Consider the following 21,436-nt stretch of genomic DNA (forward strand, 5'->3'; position numbering starts at 1 on the left):
ATGTTGGAACAGAACACGAGCTTAAAGGTCACTGAGTTCAACCCCTTGTTTTTCTGATGAAGGTATGAGGGCCTAGACATAGCCTGTGATTTGCTTGAGGCCACAGAGCTTGTTAATGGAAGAGATGGAACTTGAACTAAGATCTGCTGGGCTGGTGGCAGTGCTGTCCTCACTACACCACGGATGTTCTGCCTGCTATGATCAGTCTTACCTCGCCAGATCTTACAGCATAAATATAGCAAATATTATTGGTTGTGGCTTACCCTCTGTGGCTATCTATCTATTTGGTGGCTGAATATAAAGTAGCAAAGGTGTCTGAATTATAAGTTGCTACAGGAGAAATGAAATGATTCCATGCCCAAACCCAACCCCCAACTCTAAAAACTTCCTGCTTTATGTTCATCAATAATGAATGGCCCATCTCTGCAATACTCAGAGGGAGCTTACATTGCACTTTTGAGCAGCCTGTTAGTAATATACTGTGGATAGAGCCTTTCTTTCAAATCCCAGCGCAGCGGGTCCTTCAAGGCTAGCATTGCATTTTCAATTAGTTGCTGAGTGAATGTTTGGCATGTGTATTTGTGAAGAGGCACACAGTTAGCTTATTGTTCCTTTCTGTATTGTGTTGAGAAGGTCCTCAGGACTGGTGGGGGGATAGGCAAGCCAGGCATCACTGTGGATGCGGAAGAGGGAGTTACTCAGACCCCGGCACCTTCACTTGCTCGCTCTGGAATTACAGCTATTTATTACAAAGCGCTCTGCGTGGCTGGGTGGAGTGTGCCTGAGGAAACACATCCCAGACACCACTGAGACCTTCACATCTCTGACTAATTCTTATCATTATCATGGAGCCCAACAGTCCCAAAAAGATACAATTTGCTGTGCCTTTATTCCAGAGTCAGATTGCACCAGAAGCAGCAGAGCAGGTAAGTGGAATTGGGTGGGGACCAGTAATACGGAGATTCATTCTTGCTATTAAATGAAAGATTTTCTACCGCTTGGCATTTGCCTGATTTTGTGGCTTTCCAGGATATGTGAATGAGAAATAAGTTGGTTTCCATATGCACTTGTATTTGAGTTGCACTGGGGAAACTATTGTTAAAATGCAGTACTTATGTGATACAAACTTAACACCTATAGGGAAATGTGGTTATATTAGCAATTCAGATTTGGATCCAAGAATTTGCTTGCTTTTGCTTAGTAAAATAACACTTTCAACATCTAAAGAAACCTTAAAAATTCTCAAAATTAGCAACCTTTTATTTCATTATTTATAAAATGAAAAGATTCATTTAACAATGAAAGCATTAAATATTGGAATAATTTCAGATTTTAGATTTAATATCTTTGTTTTCACTGTGTATCCAAAGCAGTAATTGTAAGTATATGTAATATCTGATAGGTAGGATTTGTAGGTATACGTATAATTTTGAAAATATTTTATTCAGATATTAAAAATTATATTTTAACATCTCCTGGATTCCCTTTCCATGTCTAATATGTCTATATATCTGTATTTCTCTCTTTATCTCTGTCTCTCTCATATAATTGGTTTACATCTGTATCACCTTTCATATTTACTTAGATTCTTCATGCAACCACTTAAAAGATCATTTGTGGTACAATTACAGCAGAAGAAAGGCAAAAACAAAGAAATTTATGGGGTCATCAACCTAATTCATTAATTTCTTAAAGCCTAAAACATCCTTGATTTCCTAATATTATACACATTCTTAAAAATAATTATTAAATCTGAGATTTGTAACTTTCTAGGATGTTTTGATAACCTAAAGCAGATTCACCCAGACTCAGGCCAGATAAATACAGCCTTGAACATGTGTCTATGTTGAATGGGGTATTGGTTCTATCCTGGACATGATGTCATTGGTAAATTTTACCTACTATCCTACTGTCATATACTTTAGGAACTTACTTATATATTTAAGGAATCAAGGACACATTTGAGATTCTAATCATAATATGCTCCTTGAACTCTTAAATTAAGAAAGAAAAACATATACACACACACAGCAAGCCTGATAGTTGTAAAAAAATTACACACTTTCATAAGATCCATATGCATCCTTTATTTGTTGATTTGTTCTAAATATTATAGTTAAAAATAAGAAAAGCTTATAATATTAATTTAAATTAAGAACACATGCTGTTATAGTTAACCTGCTAGAAATTTGAGTTTTCTAAGCTTTCCTTATTTTGAAATAAGACGCTTTCTCATCTTGAAAGCATCATTGATATTATGAGGCTTCAAGAGAGCCATTAAAATGAGCAAGTCATTTCTGTACCTTCTGTGTTTTAATGTGTATAACTTTTCAGTGGCATCACTTGATGATATACGACTTTTTTTTTTTCCTGTGGAAATGTAGCTTTTTGGTAAAAAAAAAAAAAGTGATATCTGACAGTTCTGCTATCTAGCTTTCTAGTACTCAAAATAAAATTAGTGAGCACATACTGTGTACCCTGAAATATTTACTGTTGTATGTTGGGAAAAGGTGAGGATGGGACAGCTTTACAAGTTGTAGTGTAACCTGGAGCAGTGTATGACTATCATTGACCTTAGCTGGGCCTTTGTTTTTCACAGATCAGGAAAAGAAGACCTACACCAGCATCACTTGTGATTCTCAATGAACATAACTCCCCAGGTAAAGAAGCATGATGTGTTTCACACTAATAGAATTGTTTGAAGAACATCAAAGGGCATGTCATTGCAAAAAGATTTCAATTCAGGAATTCAGTTAGCAGTCATCTAACAAGCTAGTCTATAAAATAGATGATACACAAAACCAGAAATAAATATTATAGGAACTGTCTCAGCCAATAGCCTGCTTTGTCTCTAGAATGACACGTCGGTGATGATTTGCCATGAAATGTTTTGTTCGCATTCGCTGGCATGTGCTCAGATGTTTGTATAGAACCTGGTTCAGTGCTTATTAATGAGGCTGGTGGAAAGTTGTTTAATTAGGTTTCAAAGTTCAAATTACAGCCCTAGAGATGCTTACATTTTTACAGATTAGGTTTTTTTTATTTATGAAAGGTTGTTATGGGGTGGGCATTGAGCCAGCATTGGCTACAGCTTTGTTGCTGATGTCATCTCTGAATAATGCAATTGACAAGTAACCAGATCAATTTTCATCACTGTCCATTTGAGAGCCATTCTGAAGGGTTACATCCATTTGTTGAGGTTTTATTTTCCATTTCCCGTAAAAAGTAAAGCTGTGCTATTATTCTTGATAAAGGACTATGATCTGTAATACAAAAACATTATTTACTTATTGAATGGGTGATTTTCATCTCACATTTTAAGTGCTGTTTCTAGAAATACAAGTAAGACAGCAAAGGTCATGGTATTAATTTGTAACCAGGAAGGATTTGGTGTTGGATTTTTGCAGGTATAAGCAATAAGGGTGAACAAAAGGAGTCTGTATAGTTGAAACATTATAAGTCTAAATATAGGTTGTAGTAAATGATCCATTTTAAGAATCCCAGGGAAAAATAGTCTGTCTTTTTCAGATTCCTTTCTAATTAGAGAAACATATATACAAAAAGAAAGTAAAATTCTAAAAGAATATTCATCACTGAACCTAAATACAGGAAGATGTTCAGCTGATGGAAAACAAATAAGCACATTTATTCTTGCAGAAAATAAAGAATTATAATATGATTATGTGTCTTTAATGTGCTATGGCATTTAAAAATAATTTTTAAATATATTATCTCACTTAATCAATGTTAACTTATATTGGGATGATAAAAGGTGCAAATGCTTGGCACTTAAAGTTTACAGATAAATAAAAGTAAGTAAACATAATAATGAAATATCAGAATGGAGATAATTTTATAGTAAGTTTTTATCAACGCCTTTTCTCATAGTGACAGATTTTTCTACGATGTCCTAGAATTTACCTCCCTATGTCAACCTTGGAAAGGTTGTCCAACTTGATTTCTAGGTGTCCTTCTGTCTGCTAAAGAGCAGCTTTCAGACTTCTTTGGGCATTGTTACTGTTTGAATATAGTGAAGCCATATAAGTGACCTTTATGGCTCTCATTTGAGCTCGCCAAACTACTGTAACTACTGTTTCTTGAATGCCAAATTTGTGTCATTTACAGTTGAGGAAAGTATCAGACAGGTGACGTGATTTCTGTGGAAGTTATTCCACTAGAAGTGACAGGTTACACAAAAACAGATGATTCTGATTCTAGAGCCCACACATTTCCTCGGCCCTGCAAATTTCAGTTTGCATTACATACTGAAAGTTCTGTAAAGGTGACTAGGCACTCAGGTCTTATCAACAAGCAAACCCAAACTTTAAATAAGCCCTTTGTCTAGACCACTTCGTTTAGCAGGTATGGGTTTATATTCAAATATCCCTGTGAACCAAATTTAGATTTTCTTTAGAAGCCTTTTTCTTACCAGACCTCCTAATCACTAGGTGGCATTGGCCTATTTCCCTATTGACTCCATCCTTTTCTCAGTTTATAAGCACTGTAGCCAGACGATTCAGCTCCTCTCTATACGTCCCTGGTGCCTTTTGAGCTGCTGCCCTAGCACTAGAGTTCAGAGCAAATGAGTCTGTCAGTGAGTCTGTGGTTGGGGACTTTAAGACGAACACCTGGGACTCCTGTCTCATTCAGTCACTATCTCTGCTGTTTTTCTTTTCTTTTCTTTTCTTTTTGTAAAGTGAATAAATTTTTATTTAAGGAATTCCTCATGTTGTGTGTGATTCCTTCCACTGCTTTAGTTCCTGAGTTTGAGTCTTAATCCCTTTTAAGTATAATTTTTGCTCAATCCACAGTTGTCATGTCAGTAAGTCCATAATTCTTTTAGTTGGGCTTCTTTGATCTTCACTTGAATATGGACATACTTCAAAAATTCCCCACCTATAATCATTGGGATCCAATTTCTTCCAGCAATTTACTTTAGGGCCACAGTTGGGGTCAAAGTAGATGGATCTGCCTGGTTCTTAATTTCAGAAACCCTCTTACATGATTAAGTTCAAATCATATTCTTTCCCACAGAGAAAATACCACATAAAAGATTGACAAGTATGTGATTAAAAACTAAAACCTTCAGACCTATGTTCAGTTTTCACAGCCAGAAGTTGTGGAGACTTCTCTTCCTGGCACTGAAACCGTGGGCTGGAAAGCCTGGTGTGGGGATGGGACCCCACAGTCTTCCAGGGGGACTTCTGCAGCCAAGATATACCTCCTGATTTTTAACTGCCACATGTGGGTGTGGGCCCAGCCCATTCTGCATCTCCACTTCTACCAGTCTCCACATAGCTTCTTCTTTATATCCCTAAATATAGGACTTCTATTCAGCTAGACTTTAGGCGATTCTCAATGATGGTTGTTCTGTAGTTTAGTTGTAATTTTGATGTGGTTGTGAGAGGAGGCAAAAACAGCATTTATCTACTCTACCCTCTTGACCAGGACACAACAATTCTTTATGTTCCAAATAGTATCTGAACAGTCTATCAAACAAAACAAAATAAATAACAGCAATAACAATAAACCTCGTTAAGTGTTAAATGACCTTTTTTAAGCAGTTGCTCCTTCTAGTTCTCAAAAGCAATGCGTTCTTTGACAAATGAAAATTGATTGCAGCTTTAAATCCTGGCAAACTAAATAAATCTCTTTAATTTATTGAAATTGCCCAGGAAACAAGTGAGTGCTCTTGGAATCTCCTATCATTAACACTGCTTAAAATCCCTGAAAATCTTTCTTTATTGTCAATTAATGAAGCAAAGAAAATTAAATTTTCCATATAGAGACATAATTAACAAACCCTTTCAATTCATATGATTAGATCGGTGTATTGCAGTCATTGATAAATGATTAGGAATAGCTTACTTTCTTTTAACCTTTTCAAGAGTTTGCAGAAAGTCAATTATAAAAAAATATTTGAAAGAATAATTTAATTTTTAATTTAGCAATACATATGCATTCTGTCTGTACTTGATAGAGGAGAAATAGAACAGAAAGATATTTCAACATGTAAATCCAGATTGTTTGTTTACCAGTTCATCTATGCTGTTATAAACACATTGATGATGTAGGCACCTGAATGGTAGGGCTCTAGGGGCAACAAAATGTCCCATAAGTCCCTTTCTAAACAGTAGTGTAGAATTCTTAGCAGTAGGAGCACTAAGGAGACATATATACATATAACCTGTTAAGGCTATATGACTCTCTAGCATAGATTAATCAGTTGAATGCAAAGTATTGGGAAACAGGACTAAAAACTTTAAATTGAAGGATTCATGCCTAAAAACATTTAAGAGCAAAGGGTGTGTCTTTATGATGGAGCAGGCAGAAACTACATGTTTGCATCTAGGAATGACTGTAAATATCCAGAGGGTACTAAACAGATAGTGGAAACTTGATATGTGGGGGTAGAGAAGTACCAAAGAAAACTTTCATTATTTTCAAATGTTTTCAATGTTTTCAAATGGGCTACTAATGCGAGTGCCCTCTTAGCAAACTGCTTATCTTTCTGTATTTTCAGTTCATCTTCTGATTAAGGGCCTATTTATGATAAGCTCTCTGAGGCTATACAGTAGATCCTTACTGTCTATTCTTGTACTGTGTTCTGTAGGCTTTCACTCTTGGATAATCTGTAGTTAACTAGTTTGGTTCCTAAATTTTTAATTAGAGGGATGACTACACACAAATCCTTTCCATTTAGAAGTAAATGGCAATGCCACTTCCTGTAATTTATTTCATCACATTTAGAGATTTACTTAAACACTACTTGTCTTTATGTAGACTTATGAGAAGACTATATATTTGCTAACCAGTATTAGAAATCTAGAACTGGATAAGTACTTCAGAAAATATCTAATATAACCACATATCTTCATGAAAGGTACATAAATCAACCCAAATCCCAGAAACCCACTCCATTTGTGTATCTCAGAGAAGAATTCATAGTTACCCGTAGTTTTCAATACAGATCCCAGTAATTTTAGATGTTAGAAAATACCGTGTCTTATACCAAACTTGAGTAATGTTCCATTTTATTCTGTAGTAACTCTTTATTTACTCTCTTCAGTATAAGTTTATTTATTCACCTTTTTAAATATATAAAATAATTCTTTATTATTTTATTTTCTGGATTGAATAGTTCCAGGCCCCTATAAGGCTTTAATGAACTACATTCAAATTCTCCTTGCCTGTCGGCCTTTGAAGCCCAGAGCTCTACACAATCTTCCAGTAAAAAGCCAGCCTGGACCAGGTTTTTCTGAATATTAAAGTTTGTGGCATCCATTTTTTCCGCTTACTGTTAAGCAGAGGCTATATGGTTACAATTAAATTTAATGGACCTGATGCCTATGAAACATGAGTGAACCATAAGAGGCCTGGAGCTTAATGTAGATTTAGGTAAATACCCAGAGTTTTGGCATCATTTAAAACCTTGTACATATAAAAATTGAACCAGAAATATAATGTAAAATGGTTTGGGGGCGATATTTATGGAACTTTCTATCACAGCCAAATTTTAGGGAGATTGACTTTCTCTTTGACACTTTTAGCTCCAAGTATTCTTAGAATTGAGGAATAAAAACAAAAGCATTTTCTCACATGGGTCAGGATCCTAAAAATTAGTTAATATGAAACATATGAATTGAATATCAGACTTTCTCCCTTCAACCTTGATAGTAAGTCTGTTTAGTAGAGAGAATTGGGATTTCCAATTGATCGAGCTATTCAGCTCCACAAACTGAAAAATAAGCCACAGTCCATTCTGGATATAGCATATGATTTTCTAAAGGAGGCTTGCATTTTTGGACTTTTACACTAAGTTAACTAATGAGATTTTGAAGGCTCTGGATTTATAATTCTGAGACATTGGATAATAGCTAGGGAATATTGCTGGACCTACACTGACTTGTTCAAAACAGAGGGGCTCCAAGAGCTTCTGATGATAGAGGTTTTGCAGGGTCATCAAAGTTAAAGTGGAGATTTCTTTCCAGTGTTAATGCATTTATATGCACACAATCTCTTTTCATGGAGACATTTTATGTTACAAAATGAATGAATTGTGCTCAAAAGGCAATGGGCACCTCAAATGCAAGCTCCAGAAATCACACTGAGGATTTTCCTGGGACTCTGAAGGATCAGTAAGACATTATCAGCCCAGACCTGGAGAAGCCTGTTACCGCCAGGGACCTCCAATCAAATATATTCAAGTAAAAGCTGTCCTGGACCTACAGTCCACACAGTTTTGTTTCATTTTAGGTTTTCTCATCTCTGGGAATGTGGTTGTAATTCATTCCAATCCACAATCTTTGTTGATTGTTTAGCATTTATGTTGCCTTCTCAGTATTAATGACAGTACAAAACAAAAAAGGTCCAATATTTGAAGACCATTCAAGAGTTAACCAATATTGATTTCTAAGAAATTGTCAGAAAAAAACAATTATTTCCTCAGCATTTATTCCTATGAGTTATTAAATGCCAAACCATGCTGAATATTTAAAGACAAATGATGCATGTAGTTTTCAGAGATTCATGTCCTGTACCATTGATTGACTTATTTTTTAAATAAATATTCAGTCTATGCAGCCAAATAGCCCAATAATTAATTAAGAGCTAAAGATGTTGTTCTAGTTCTTAGTAATGTTAACATTTGTTATACTATAACTATTCAAAGGAAGTAGTGTAATCTTCAAATTAAATGAAAGAAAATTAAAGGGCAAATTATAAAACTATGAAATAGTTCTACTTTATTTCAGTAAGATCGCTACCTTTGCTCACTTTGAATAATAGCCTATTCTGCTGGCCCTTTATGTTGATTTTAATTAGAAATAACTTAGTGAAATATGAAAGAATGGTTGCAAGGTCAATTCATTTCATTTTTCTTGCTTTTTGTTTCCCTACTTGTGGTGGATATAACAAGAAAATCACTCTAAGGAACTTTTGCATGATGTAGAGAGGCAGAGTTTGTAATAGGTAAAGCACTGACTTGGGATTAAGACCAGGGTTTGAATTTCAACTTTGCCAGTGGTGAGACACTGGGTGTGTACTTAACCTCTATGAACTTGGCTTTCTCCTTTCTTAAATAGAATATTGAGGTGTAAGATAATGCATAGACAGCATAATGCCGGAACCAAGTAGATACTGAAGACATGCAATCCCCTGCATCACTATACCCATGCTGAGAAAAGCTGAGTTCTCCTAAAACCTGCATTTCTTATCAGAAGATGGCCCAGCTCTTTTCCAATCCTAACTGGACAGTATCAGTGTCCCCAAGAGATGGGAGTTCTTGATAAGAGAAAAGATGTACCATACCTCCTAATTCATCAGGATAAGAATATACAATTAAGGAATTGTTATGTATCTTATACTATGGTATTTGTTCAACTGAACATGTCTTGTTTACCAATATAATTGTCATGAAATCTGAGTCCTTAGAATTTTTAAAATAAATATGCTACTGATGTCTATTCAAACATGCTACTAATGAAAATACTATTGCTAGCATTAGAGATCTTTGTGGCAAATTTGTATTTGACCAAAAATGAAGTTCATATTCTAGTATTATGTCCAAAGAAAGAAGGTTGAATATTGAGTATAAAAATCCTTTAGAGATATCTATCAAATACTCATTTTGATTGCTCACATTTGATTTCTCTTCATTTATTCTCACTTCCTTCTATACATCATACCTGTGCTATATTCTGGCCAAGCTTTCTCTCTTAGTTTCCTTCTTTTGTTTCTTTGCTAGCTCTTAAGACTTAGTCTAGACTGGCTCATGTGTGTAAATCTGTTTCCATGTTTTCCACCTATTTCTCTTATTTAAATTGCAGCATGAGATTCATATCAATTTCAGAAGTTTTCCTTGACTAATCTGATCCATTGTCTGGCTTTATTATTCCAATACTCTCCTCCCACCTCCAACTCTTGAAACTATTTTTTGGTTTATACATTCAATTCAATTCACTAAGTATTTATTGAGTTCTTATTCTAAATCTTCTAGGAACATATACGTCTAGGTAACAGAATAATACATCTGGATGAACTAGGATACAATTATAATAATAGAAATCCCAATTGCTTAGACCATAAGATTAATTCTGGCCAAGCCATAGAGGGACTTATTTATCATGCTTACTAGTCTATAAAACATTTGTATGACTTATTTTGATCTTTTGGCTTTATGCTTTTAAGGATTGGGGTCAGAGCTAAAATTTTACTATTCATTCCAAACTAGTAGGGTAGATATATCTACTCAAACTAGTAGAGTGAATATCTAGTAGAGTAAATATTAGATGACGTGGGTTATTAAATTTAAATAAATAAATAAATAAATAAATAAATAAATAAATAAATAGATAGATCCTCAAATGAAATAGCAATCATCAAATTTTGGGGGGTACCTAAGCAGATTAAGGCACAGTGTTAACTCCTCTAGGGGATAAAATAGGTAAGGTACCATTTCTACCCTCATGGAAAAACATATCTGAGACATATCTGTAACACATGTATATTGATAGTAAAACCAACAGCATGAGGCAAAAATACAAAATATATTTCAATTCAGTACAGAAATGTCTATACCAGGATAGTTTGTGGGGATTAGATCATAATGTTTTAAAGCACAGTACAAAGACTAGATGCATTATAGTGGCAACTATTATTTTGGAGAAGCAGGCATGTAGTACCTATAAGTAGAGGCACTGGAATCACTGAGGCCTAGATAGGGATCTCAGATTTTCTAGTCATGACTTTGACCAAGTAGTGATCTGACACTGTTCCAGCAATTCTAGACACAATTTCATAGCAGAATTTACCAGGAGCTTAAACTAAATTGTCTTTGGAGCCAAGTCAGGCTACATATATGAATGCCTGGGTTCTGTGTAGGACACTGTAATGGGGACTGTGGCTACTTGAAGGATGCAAGCTCCATTCTAAGCTTTAAGTTAAACAAACAGACATAACTACAAAGAAAGAAAGAAAAAAAATCTGTGAAGGATGGTAAGTAGTAAGATTTTAGAGATGCTGGAAAACTTCTCTCTAAATCAGTTTCTATACTACCTGGAAATCTACCTTTAAAGTTATTGTTATTACTGTAACTATACTCTTTCTTCTATAATGCATGTACTCTGACCAGATGTAACACACTGTCTCTGAAAATTTAGAAAATTAATTTACCTGGAGCTCAGAAGGAACCTTAAAAGCCTAAGATGGAGGGAGAGAAATATCCTGGATCAAATGTCCCAGCTGTGAAGATTAGGGAGCATAGAATTCATTTCCTCCCTCCTGGTCTGTTTGCTATCATTGCCTTCTCCATGCTATGTCCCCTTCAGGTCTTCCCTAATATTTCAGGGGCACCCAGCACATGTCGGGAAATATTACATCTATATCTATGAGTATTCTCTGTGCTATGGTTAGAAGATTATCTTTGAATTTAATTCAGTGACTTTGTATTAAAGTCATTAGATATGGAGACAATCATAGTGCTTAACAAAGCTGTTTGTGAAATAAGTTGCCAAAATCTGCATCATTAAAGGGAGACATATTGGCTGTCTGGTTAGAATACAATTACAGTTCGACCTTGGCAGTAATGCTGAGAAAAAAATACTATACGAACTAAAAACCTAGGGAATTTGTAATCTTTTTTTCTTTTTCTTTTTTCATTCTCTGGGAGCAATTTTCCATTATTATGGGAAATAATTTTCAGAATCACTCTCTTTACTATAAATACATATTGATTTTGACCTGCTTGTAAAAATAGAACTGAATGCACAAAATAGAAGAACAAAAACAACAGTTATATTAGAATAATTTTCCTCCATGATGCAACATTATTTTATGCTTTTTCTCCTATCTGATGAAGAACAAACTATTAGAAAACATATACACATATACATGCACAAATATGTACAAATGCGCATATAATTCCAATACCCAACTATGTGTAAAAATATCACAGATTATTTACCAATGCAATAAAATCCACTTCCACTAAGTGATCCGACTTACAAAAAGGCCAGGGCCTATCAAAGTATCTAGAAAAGTTTTGTGGATTCAGGTTATAAATGGAATAAAGCTAATAATAATTATTTAAATTTCTAACCCTTTGAATTTAAAACCAATATATCAAAAACTAATCACATTGTTTGAAAACCATAAGTAAAAACATCAAAATTACTGGCATAGATTCAAATGGTGAGATTTAGTAAATTATATTTTTAAAAATCAGAAGAGTATTTTTAAAAAATAAGTTACATTTATTAAATATTAATTGCTTTAAGACTATCTTCTCATTTGGGTGTGTTTTCTATGCCCATCTTTATAATTCATGAATACAAGAAGTATTGTAATTAGATGTAGAAAGGGGGCTCCTCCTTTACCACCTGAAAGTCAATGTCTAACTGAAATCTGTCACCAATTTGAACTCAACATTTTAACTTTTGACCTCAGCATTCCTGTTATTGGTATCGCCACTCTTCTAATTGCTGAACCACACAACCTTGGAATCTTCTCTGGCTTCTCTCTCTCTCTCTTTCTCTGACCTTCCCTCCTTCCGGCCCTCACAGTAAATCTATCAGTGGCTTTTCTGCTGATTCTATTATACAGGTTGAATCTATACCTCTTTATTTTTATTGCCTCTGGTCAGTCTACGATACTTATTGCTTTATTGCAAAATCATACAATGACTTCTAAACTGCTTTTCCATGACTTTAACACTGGGAGTTGGTTCTGTGTAGAGCTAAGAGCCCTAACCTTAGAATCAGTGAACGTGGCATGAGGAAATCAAATCACGTCATGACTGTCAATGTCTTAGTTTTAGTTTTAGCTTCCAATTCCACCAAGCACAGATCATGGTAACTCCAATATTGATGGACCTGCTGGAATCAAACAAGATGATGTACGCTAGCAACACTGCTGATAGTAGACTTGTTCTTTCCCCACTCTGGTCTATGTGAGAGGCTTTGGCAGACTTAATTATATGATGGGTGATTGACTGGGCAAATTTACTTTTCATAATTGATTTGTTATGACCTCTAATTTGTATCCTATAATTTACCTGTACTAGCTTTCAATTAGTTATGATAAGGCACATGATACCTTCTCCTGAAGAGCTCATATATTTCATCATAAGCTGCATATCATTCCTATTTCTTGCTTTAAGTCTGTCATTTCCTCCATAGTCTATGGAACCTTTATTACACAAATTGTTGATAATTATACTATAGCTGAGATTTAATTAAAGGAAAACAATGAACAGAGCAAAGAAAAATAATGGTGTTAGATTATGGTCAACATTACTGCTTTATAATTTCTTTTCTGTTTCCTCCTTTATTTTTGGCTGAGGGATCTAAAGCTGAACACAGGAACCTTGTTCATTTGCCATAGGTACATTCCTATTGAAAATAACTTTTCCATAGGCACAGGGATTTTTGGATCAAGCAGGGCAGACTCAGGCTGGATTTGTTTTCCAAAGCACTCCAAGCATTATCCACCCACCCTTCACGGATCCTAAATACTGACCACTTGCCTTAGTGATTAAAAGATTTTTAAGAAATAATGCCAGAGGCCCACTTACCATCACATTTCAGTGAAAAAAAATACCATGAATGATTGAGCTAAAATGGCTCATCTCAAATTCTACCACAGGTCATTTTACTTGGTGAATAGCCCAGAATTCCTGCGTTACTCAGCCAATGAAGGGCACCTTTTGCTTAAAATCTTGGAGGTGGTCAAAGATATTATCATACCCTAGTTCTATGGTTCTTAGCCATCACTGGGATCAAGGCCAACACCAGCTGTACTGTTTACATGGACAATTACAGTATAAGGAGTATGCTCAAAATACATTTTGATGTACATTTTGGGCCTAAAAAAACTTTAAGTTATAAATAAAACAATTTTGAAAACCATGTAAACTCAAAGACAAATTTAAAGGATTAATAGTAATGTATCTTACCTTTGCTAGTTTTGTAGCTTGCAAATCTATTTCACCTATAATATATATCCTCAACAACACTGTGAGATAAATGTTACTACCTCTGTTTTACAGAAGGAGGGTGATAGGTGAGGTGCTCAAGGTCAAAGAAGATAGTAAGTTAGTACGTCTGAAACTTAAACATAGGTTGTCTATCCAAGGTCAATGCACTTCCTACTACATTAATAACATTTTTCACTACAAATAAGCAACATCATACTCTTGCTATTTTAGTCTGTCTTCTTTGTGAAAATAATTTTAAGCAAGTCCCTCATTATAGCTTGGCCAAGTGAGGTTCTGTTTGACGTGATACAAGAATGTACTTCTTTCCAGTCTAATGTAAGTGACTTTGTTTTGGAGTGGCAATTCCATTCCTTTTTCTTTGATAATTTATTAGATAAGAGGACTTTAGAGTTTTTAATACTAGATTTTTTACTATATAGACAAAAATTCAGATAGGCAAACAGAAAAATACATCTCATGCATTCTTTCATTTTCAGAATTAGACCCTGTTATTTATTCACGTCTCTATTTGCCTACCTATATAGCTACACTTATTAAAACAATCATTGTCTTGGCTTATAACATTAGTTTGAAGGCTAACAGTTTACATTTGGATTCTAGTCAACCCAGAAAATGACTGATTTGTATACATAATGGGATGTCATTTTCTCTTCCCATCTACTGTAGTTCTTATCCTCCTAGACTCAGATCAAATTCCCCTTTCTCCATTAAACCTTCATCAACCACTCCAGCTGGAAGGCTTTAACCGCAGTAGTAGTAAAAAGTCACTGGATCCATTAACTCATTTGCTCTGTTTGTCAATGACTTTCTGTCACCAAGCAATGCCCTGAAGGAATGGATTATAGAATTATTAAATTTTGATGTGAGTTGGAAGAAGAAATATTGGGTCACAAGTCCCTTCTATTGTATCAGGCTTTAGTTAAGTCCTGTGTGTAGCAGGGCTGTGGAATAGGGCTCTGAGGATCTGGGAGAGTGACTAGGAGAAACCCTTACTGTAGGAGGAAAATAGAGACCACTTAAAATCAACATGATTATTTCACAAGGTTTATCCTTGTCCTCACATTTCACAAGTACCTACAAATGATAACCCACTGAATCTTCACAAGTTCTTACATTATTTATGAGAGTAATTTAAAGTCTTTTGCAGCTCAATATGCAGGATGAGAAAAGTTCTTGGGGTCATCTTAGCAGGGATAAATTTTAGAAGTGAGGACTTGAGCTGGTTGTTTCATTGTTTTAGTACAGACATGCTCTGAATTAAGCACCACAGACAGCTAGTGACTGTGGATACATAGACAACTTTGCATAACAATGATTTTGGGACTTCTTATGTTCCACAGGATGATGTAAAGCCTGAGCACATTTGTCTAATGCCCAATTTTATTCTTTTACTGTCTTTAAATTATTTGAATCTGATTTTGAAATGTCAATAAATTGGTGATGACGGAAAACAATACAATCGGTTTGGTTGCTTTCTTACAAGAATATAGGAGTTCAAGAGTTTAGTTCAATATCATCCTATAGCAGCAACATCTACCATAGAAAAAAAGCAGTATACCTTCTTTGTATGGTGACAAGCATATGGGCCCAGGTAAATAGGGGCTGGGTTTTCTTTTCATTTCCTTTGAATTGGGAAATAAACATTTTACTCAGTAATTTTCTGAAACTATTTCCTTTTCTTAGCAATAAGCTATTAGGTAATACTAGTAACCTGTAGTCAATACTGAAAATCGAATAGGTGTTTTCTTATCTAAGCATTTAAAATTACAAACTTTACACAAAAATCTATTTGATTTGGTTTGCATGTAAGATTTCTACGTAACTGGAACTTAATAACTGTAGGAAAAAAAATTTTAGAGTGGACCTTGTACCTTATCTTTCCTTGCCCTCACTTTGTACACAAGGAAACCATAGAAACAACTTACTTTGACCTCACTGAATTATTTGCAAGCATATCTACATATAGCTTCACGTTATGACATTCAGCTGCTTTATTATTTTCTAAGTGAGTTAAGATTGTGTTCTATGTTTTCTATTATCTGAGTACTTATTAACATGTCTATTATTATGGACATACTGCTGGTATATTACATAAAAATGAGCTCATTGCAGGCATCAGCTCCGTCTCTTTATTTCTAACTTAGCTTGACATTCTTCTTGGCAACTTTTCCAGACATACCACAACCCACTTTCAATTGAGATTTTTTTTCCCCTTTAATATTAAATTTTGTAGCAGGAGCTAGAATTTGGAATTGACCTCAAGGTCGTTAGAGCTGTAGGCCTACATTTCACTTCAGTGAAAAATCTGAAAGGCATTAGTATCAAACTACTTATAAGAAAATAGCTTTCTTAGATATGAAATAAACTTGAAACTTTGACATAAAATAAATGGAGGAGAAATAGGATATGACTTCTTACTCCAAATCTTACACTCTAAGGAATTATATACAAACTGAACAAGACAAAACAAAAAATAAAAACAATTGAAAACATCATTTGTACTTAAGTCATCAGATTTATGTTTTTATTAATAATATTATGTAATAATGAGTAAGGTTCCTCATTCTTAAGGTAAAATACTGGGTTTTGACTTTTACTAATAATTTTGTTGAATGTTTAGATGAAGAAAATGACTAAGGCAAAAACACTAAAATAATATTTCAAAGAACTGAAAATATAAATATCATTGGCTTTTAACATTGTTGATTAATATGAGTATGCCTCATGATCTTGACTGATTTAACACTCCAATCAAACTGCAAATACAGTAATATTTATATTCATTGCCACCGAACATTTGGTAGCACAAAGCATATGTGAAAAAATGTGTTTATAAGATCATCACAAACACTGGTACATTGTAATTGTCTCCTCCTCTTCCTCTTCCTCCTTCTCCTCCCTCTCCTCCTCCTCTTTCGTTTTCTTCAACCAGTTGTAGAACAATTCCATGCAGAACTATGGTAAAAAAAAACACACCAAACAACAACAACAACAACAAAAAATCCAAAACTTCCCTCAACCATCCCATTAGGAGAGGATGAGATCTGTATTTTTCTCCCATAGCCAAGTATATAGCAAAGAGATTCCATCGGTGAGGAGTGGTGGTGGTTAATAAAATCGTGACAATGTGTCAGTATTATAAAGAACACATAAATTGTCAATAGTTTATTGTGATAAAGCCATCTGTAATTTGTACTTATATTGGAGCTCTACTGTATATATTCTTGCCTGATCTTTTCCAAATAGTCCTCTTGTATTTCACTACCTATGCTCATTTTCTTCTTATGGAATAACAATTAGATTCCTTAATCTGATAGCCAAGATCCTTGACAATAGAAATCAAGTCAAATTCTCCAACTCTACTTTATTCTCAGGCCTGAACCTGTACCTCTGGCCAGATTGGCTACTTATCCTCTAGCCATTTCCACCTTAAATCTTCAACTACAAAGATTTCTACTTATGAATGCCTTCATCACTACTCTATTTTACTAAATACTTAACATATTTTAAGATGCTCAGCTCTATTTCATTTCATTCATTTCTGATGTGGACATTTATCAGAAATATGTCTTCTAGAAGCTCAGAGCTGGAAAAATACTACTAGGTAGAGTGCAGTAAGATAGTGGCTTAAATACATAAGTTTCCCACATTTCACTACAGCTGGACATTAATTCAGTCCAGTAGCACCTCCAAGCTAATAAACTTAAGAGTCAACCTTTATGACTTACTGAACTATTATTTATTTATTTATTTATTTATTTATTTATTTATTTATTTATTTTTTGCTGAAATTGAACCTTGCCATTTGAACTTGGCACAAGTGTAATAAACCATTGAAAAAAGGAATGCTCAATAGCCATCCTACTTTCCACTAAAATCATTCTTTTTCATTAATTTTGTTTGAAATGGATTTTTTTTGACAAACAAAGGGTGCATGCAGTAAAATTGGTAAAAGTCATGGTATTGATTCTATTTTGGTCTCAACTCCATGTAACATTACTTTCTCCAGGAATCCCAGCTGATGATTAGTCAGATTCCACTTGACTATTTCCATGATGAGGAGTTTAGCTCATTTTGAAGTATCCTGGTTATAATTGGGCAGCTCTAATTGTTAGAAAGTTCTGCCTTATACCTAGTTGAAATCTCCTTCTTGAAACTTTCAACTGCTTGTCTTGATATATCCATCTAAAAGACATCAGAATAAGAGTAATGCTTCTTCCAACAGAGAACCCTTCATGTATTTGCAGACAGATATCTCTTTTGCCCTCAGTTCTCTGTCGTCTATAGTTTTCAGTTACATTTATTTAGCTTTACAATTATAATACAGTTTTCAGAAATCTCAGTCTGCTCCCTAGTGATACTCGTATTTTCAGCATAGTACCCAAGTTTCATTCATTGAACATTTACTCTAGACTAGGTATTGTGCGAAATGCAAAGATTCACAATGAAAGGTGATGGGGGTTGTGCTGGCAGAAATAGAGGATACTTTAAGAGCATACAGTAGGGGCACAGAACCCAGTCAGTAAAGGCTTAAGGGAGGAAGAAGGTTTGTGCTGAAACCTGAAGGAAACGACAGAGAAGATTATCCAAAGGAAAAAAAAACAAGAGAAAGTCTCAGAAATAGGGCAAGGTATTGCAGATTAAAGGAGCTGAAAGGAGTTCAGTATGATGCAACATGGAATAACATCAGGTGGGGGTGGAGATTAGGCAGGCACCAAGTTGGGGGATTGTAAACATTTTAAACGAGTTATGATTAGGAACCACCAAATGGTTTCAAGCAGGAAGGCTCACATGCTCAGATTTTATTCTAAAAAGGCCCCTGTGGTTACAGACAAGGAATGAACAGGAGGAAGAAAAGTCTGAGTGCATGGAGAGTCAGTGGATTTGATTAATGGATGGCAGATGGGGAAATGGTGATAAAAAAGAAGTTTGAGTTAAGGGTATAGATGCTAGGGTCTTTCCTAAGAAGGCAGAGCACATTTGGAGAGAAGTAGGGAAAGGTGATGAGGTCAGAATGGAACACATTACTAGATACAGTGGATAAAATATCTCTCATTCTAATTCCACATGAAATATTTAAAACATTCCTGGGAGTAATGCCTTGATAATGGAGCTACTGGTATTAAAAACCAATTTACTGAAGCCTTTTAAGAGTAAGCACAATGTGCTTATAAAAAGGAAATGTTTACCTAGTAATTATTACCTTAATGATATTGGTAATGTATCTATGATAGGCTCAGTCTAACTACCTAAAAAACCATTATTGCTCTTAATCATTAAAGAGCTCCAATTAAACACATACATCATTAGCCAAGCAATTAAAATTATCTACTTACATCTATTTCTCTGCTAAATCACTAACATGTTACCAGACAGATGTACCATATGCATAGGCCCCAAGGAATAGCTAATCCTGAATTGTATGACCTCACTTCAACACATCCATTTAAATTCAAAGTGCAATTAGAGCAATATTTTTATTCTTCTTTGATGAGTTTTATATCCTTCTCATTTTCATTGTTTAGCAAAGTGAGCATGTGTGCTTGAACAAATTGTCTAATACCGATCTTGGAAATACTGAAGATTTGTTAAGTCAGAAGCAGAACATTGTTTTAATCTGTAACTAAGGGCACTTGTTATACCTCATATAAACACCCATATTTTCTTTTATTTATGTGATTCATACCACTATTTTCAGGTCTCAAATAAATGCCTGACTACACTATCTACTTTGTCATTCTCTTGTTCTCAGTCCCTTCAACCTCAATCTTAGAAAAATTATATTTCTAGAAGTATGATATAATTAAAAGATATAACCTTTGGAAACAGAAAGACCTAGGTCTGAATCCCAACTCTGCCACTTACTAGTTCTGTGACTTTAAGCCAGTCAACCATCTTTGAGTTTCAGTTTGCTCACATATGAAATACAATCAATAATATCTATCTCATAAAATTGTTTTGAAGATGAAAATAATGAGTGAAGATGTTTGGCATTACAGTGTCATAGTATTAGAGCCAATAACAGTAATCGCAAAACATTAAACTTTTGGAAATTGTTGAAGCAAGTAGTTGTGCTGTTTCCTTTCCTCAGCTGAAAATCCTGCCAATTGCACTTGCTGGTTTTGTTTGATGGTAGTTTTATGAATTGTGGGATGAATTGTCCCCAGAGATCACTGGTGGAAACTAAGGAACTGGCAACTTAAAAATCTTTGAAAGGAATTTGAAATAATATCTTTTATTATTGCTTAGTATTTTACTAAACAAAATGAAAACAATGATATTTGGAAGTCAGAGTTTGGTTATAAAAGATCAAAGACATTTACTTTGATCTTCACTGAAAACTCTTAAAAAATATTGTCTTTTAATTTCTTAGTCAGAAAATAAGGATTAGATAAGGGAGACTAAAAGTGGATTTCGAGTTAATCAGACCTACACAAATGCTTTAGAATATAGATGGAACAAGAAGAAGACTTAAAAAAAAGTGCTATTTTAACCAGTTTGTCCAAACCTGCCAGTGACACTTATTAGTTCTCAGGACTAAAAAATAAATGTTATTGTTGAATATGGTGACAATTTTAAGCTAAATTACATGGACTAATTAAAAATTGTCTTTAAAATTTTCTGACATCTTATCTGCCTAATCTTTTTCTTTTGTTAACAGTGGCCTTGAGTTTTAAGCAGTTTCCTCTTGAAGGGCAAATGTGTTGAAACCTGCAGGTGAAGCCATGTGCCATTATTAGTGAAACACAAAGAAGTTAAAATCCAACCCTATATATGAGCCAGTTTTTAAAATGTGATGTATTGTAAAAACAAGAAGCTTAAAGTTTTGAGCAATGATCAAAGTTAAAACCATGGACTAAAGAAAGATCGCAATATCCGAATTTGAACTTGTTAACCTGGCTTCTCACTACTTGTCAATGGTTTTCAGAATACTCATCATATTGGTTTTCAAAATGAGGATGTAGGGTAGGAATTTCTTTGTTTAAAAGGAATACTAGTTAAGTTGTTGCCTACATTGTTATGTTTATCATAGAAATCGCTTGCTTTTTGTTACCTTGTTTATGCAGCAGCATGAGAGCAATTAAAATAAATAATAATGACCTGTGTACTAGGAATCAGGAAATCTGTAGTTTAGTTTCAAGTCTGCCATGATCTAGCTTTATAATGGATTAATCACCTCATGTCTTTGAGTGTTAATTTCTGGATTTATACAATGAAGAGTTTTGATGAGATAACCCCTTCAATCCTTTCTCTGCATTGAAATTTAACAATTTTACGGTTATTGTTGGGTACACACACGCACATGTGCACACACACACACAATCTACATAGATATTCTAACACTCTGCATGACTGATTGCTCATGATGTTTCATAATCCTATGCTGGCCTATCACAGTTTATTTATTTTAGAAAATACCAATACCATTACTAATACTACTAA

The 21,436-nt window shown here is 34.5% G+C and overlaps 1 protein-coding gene across 3 annotated transcripts in view; it reads left to right on the forward strand.

Annotated features, from left to right (window-relative positions):
* The first annotated feature begins 471 nt into the window (after nucleotides 1-471).
* Nucleotides 472-21,436, forward strand: part of PPP1R1C (protein phosphatase 1 regulatory inhibitor subunit 1C) — a 103,006-nt gene continuing 82,041 nt past the window's right edge. The window contains exons 1-2 of one of the 3 annotated variants that reach the window (XM_019752828.2): nucleotides 472-926; nucleotides 2,600-2,660. In XM_019752828.2, coding sequence (XP_019608387.2) covers nucleotides 846-926; nucleotides 2,600-2,660 — 142 coding nt within the window. In that variant the 5' untranslated portion in view covers nucleotides 472-845. The remainder of the gene's footprint in view (nucleotides 927-2,599; nucleotides 2,661-21,436) is intronic. The other 2 variants (XM_019752829.2, XM_019752827.2) reach the window with 2 other exon arrangements.

Source organism: Rhinolophus sinicus, linkage group LG01 (genome assembly GCF_036562045.2).
Source record: "Rhinolophus sinicus isolate RSC01 linkage group LG01, ASM3656204v1, whole genome shotgun sequence".
NCBI lineage: Eukaryota > Metazoa > Chordata > Mammalia > Chiroptera > Rhinolophidae > Rhinolophus > Rhinolophus sinicus.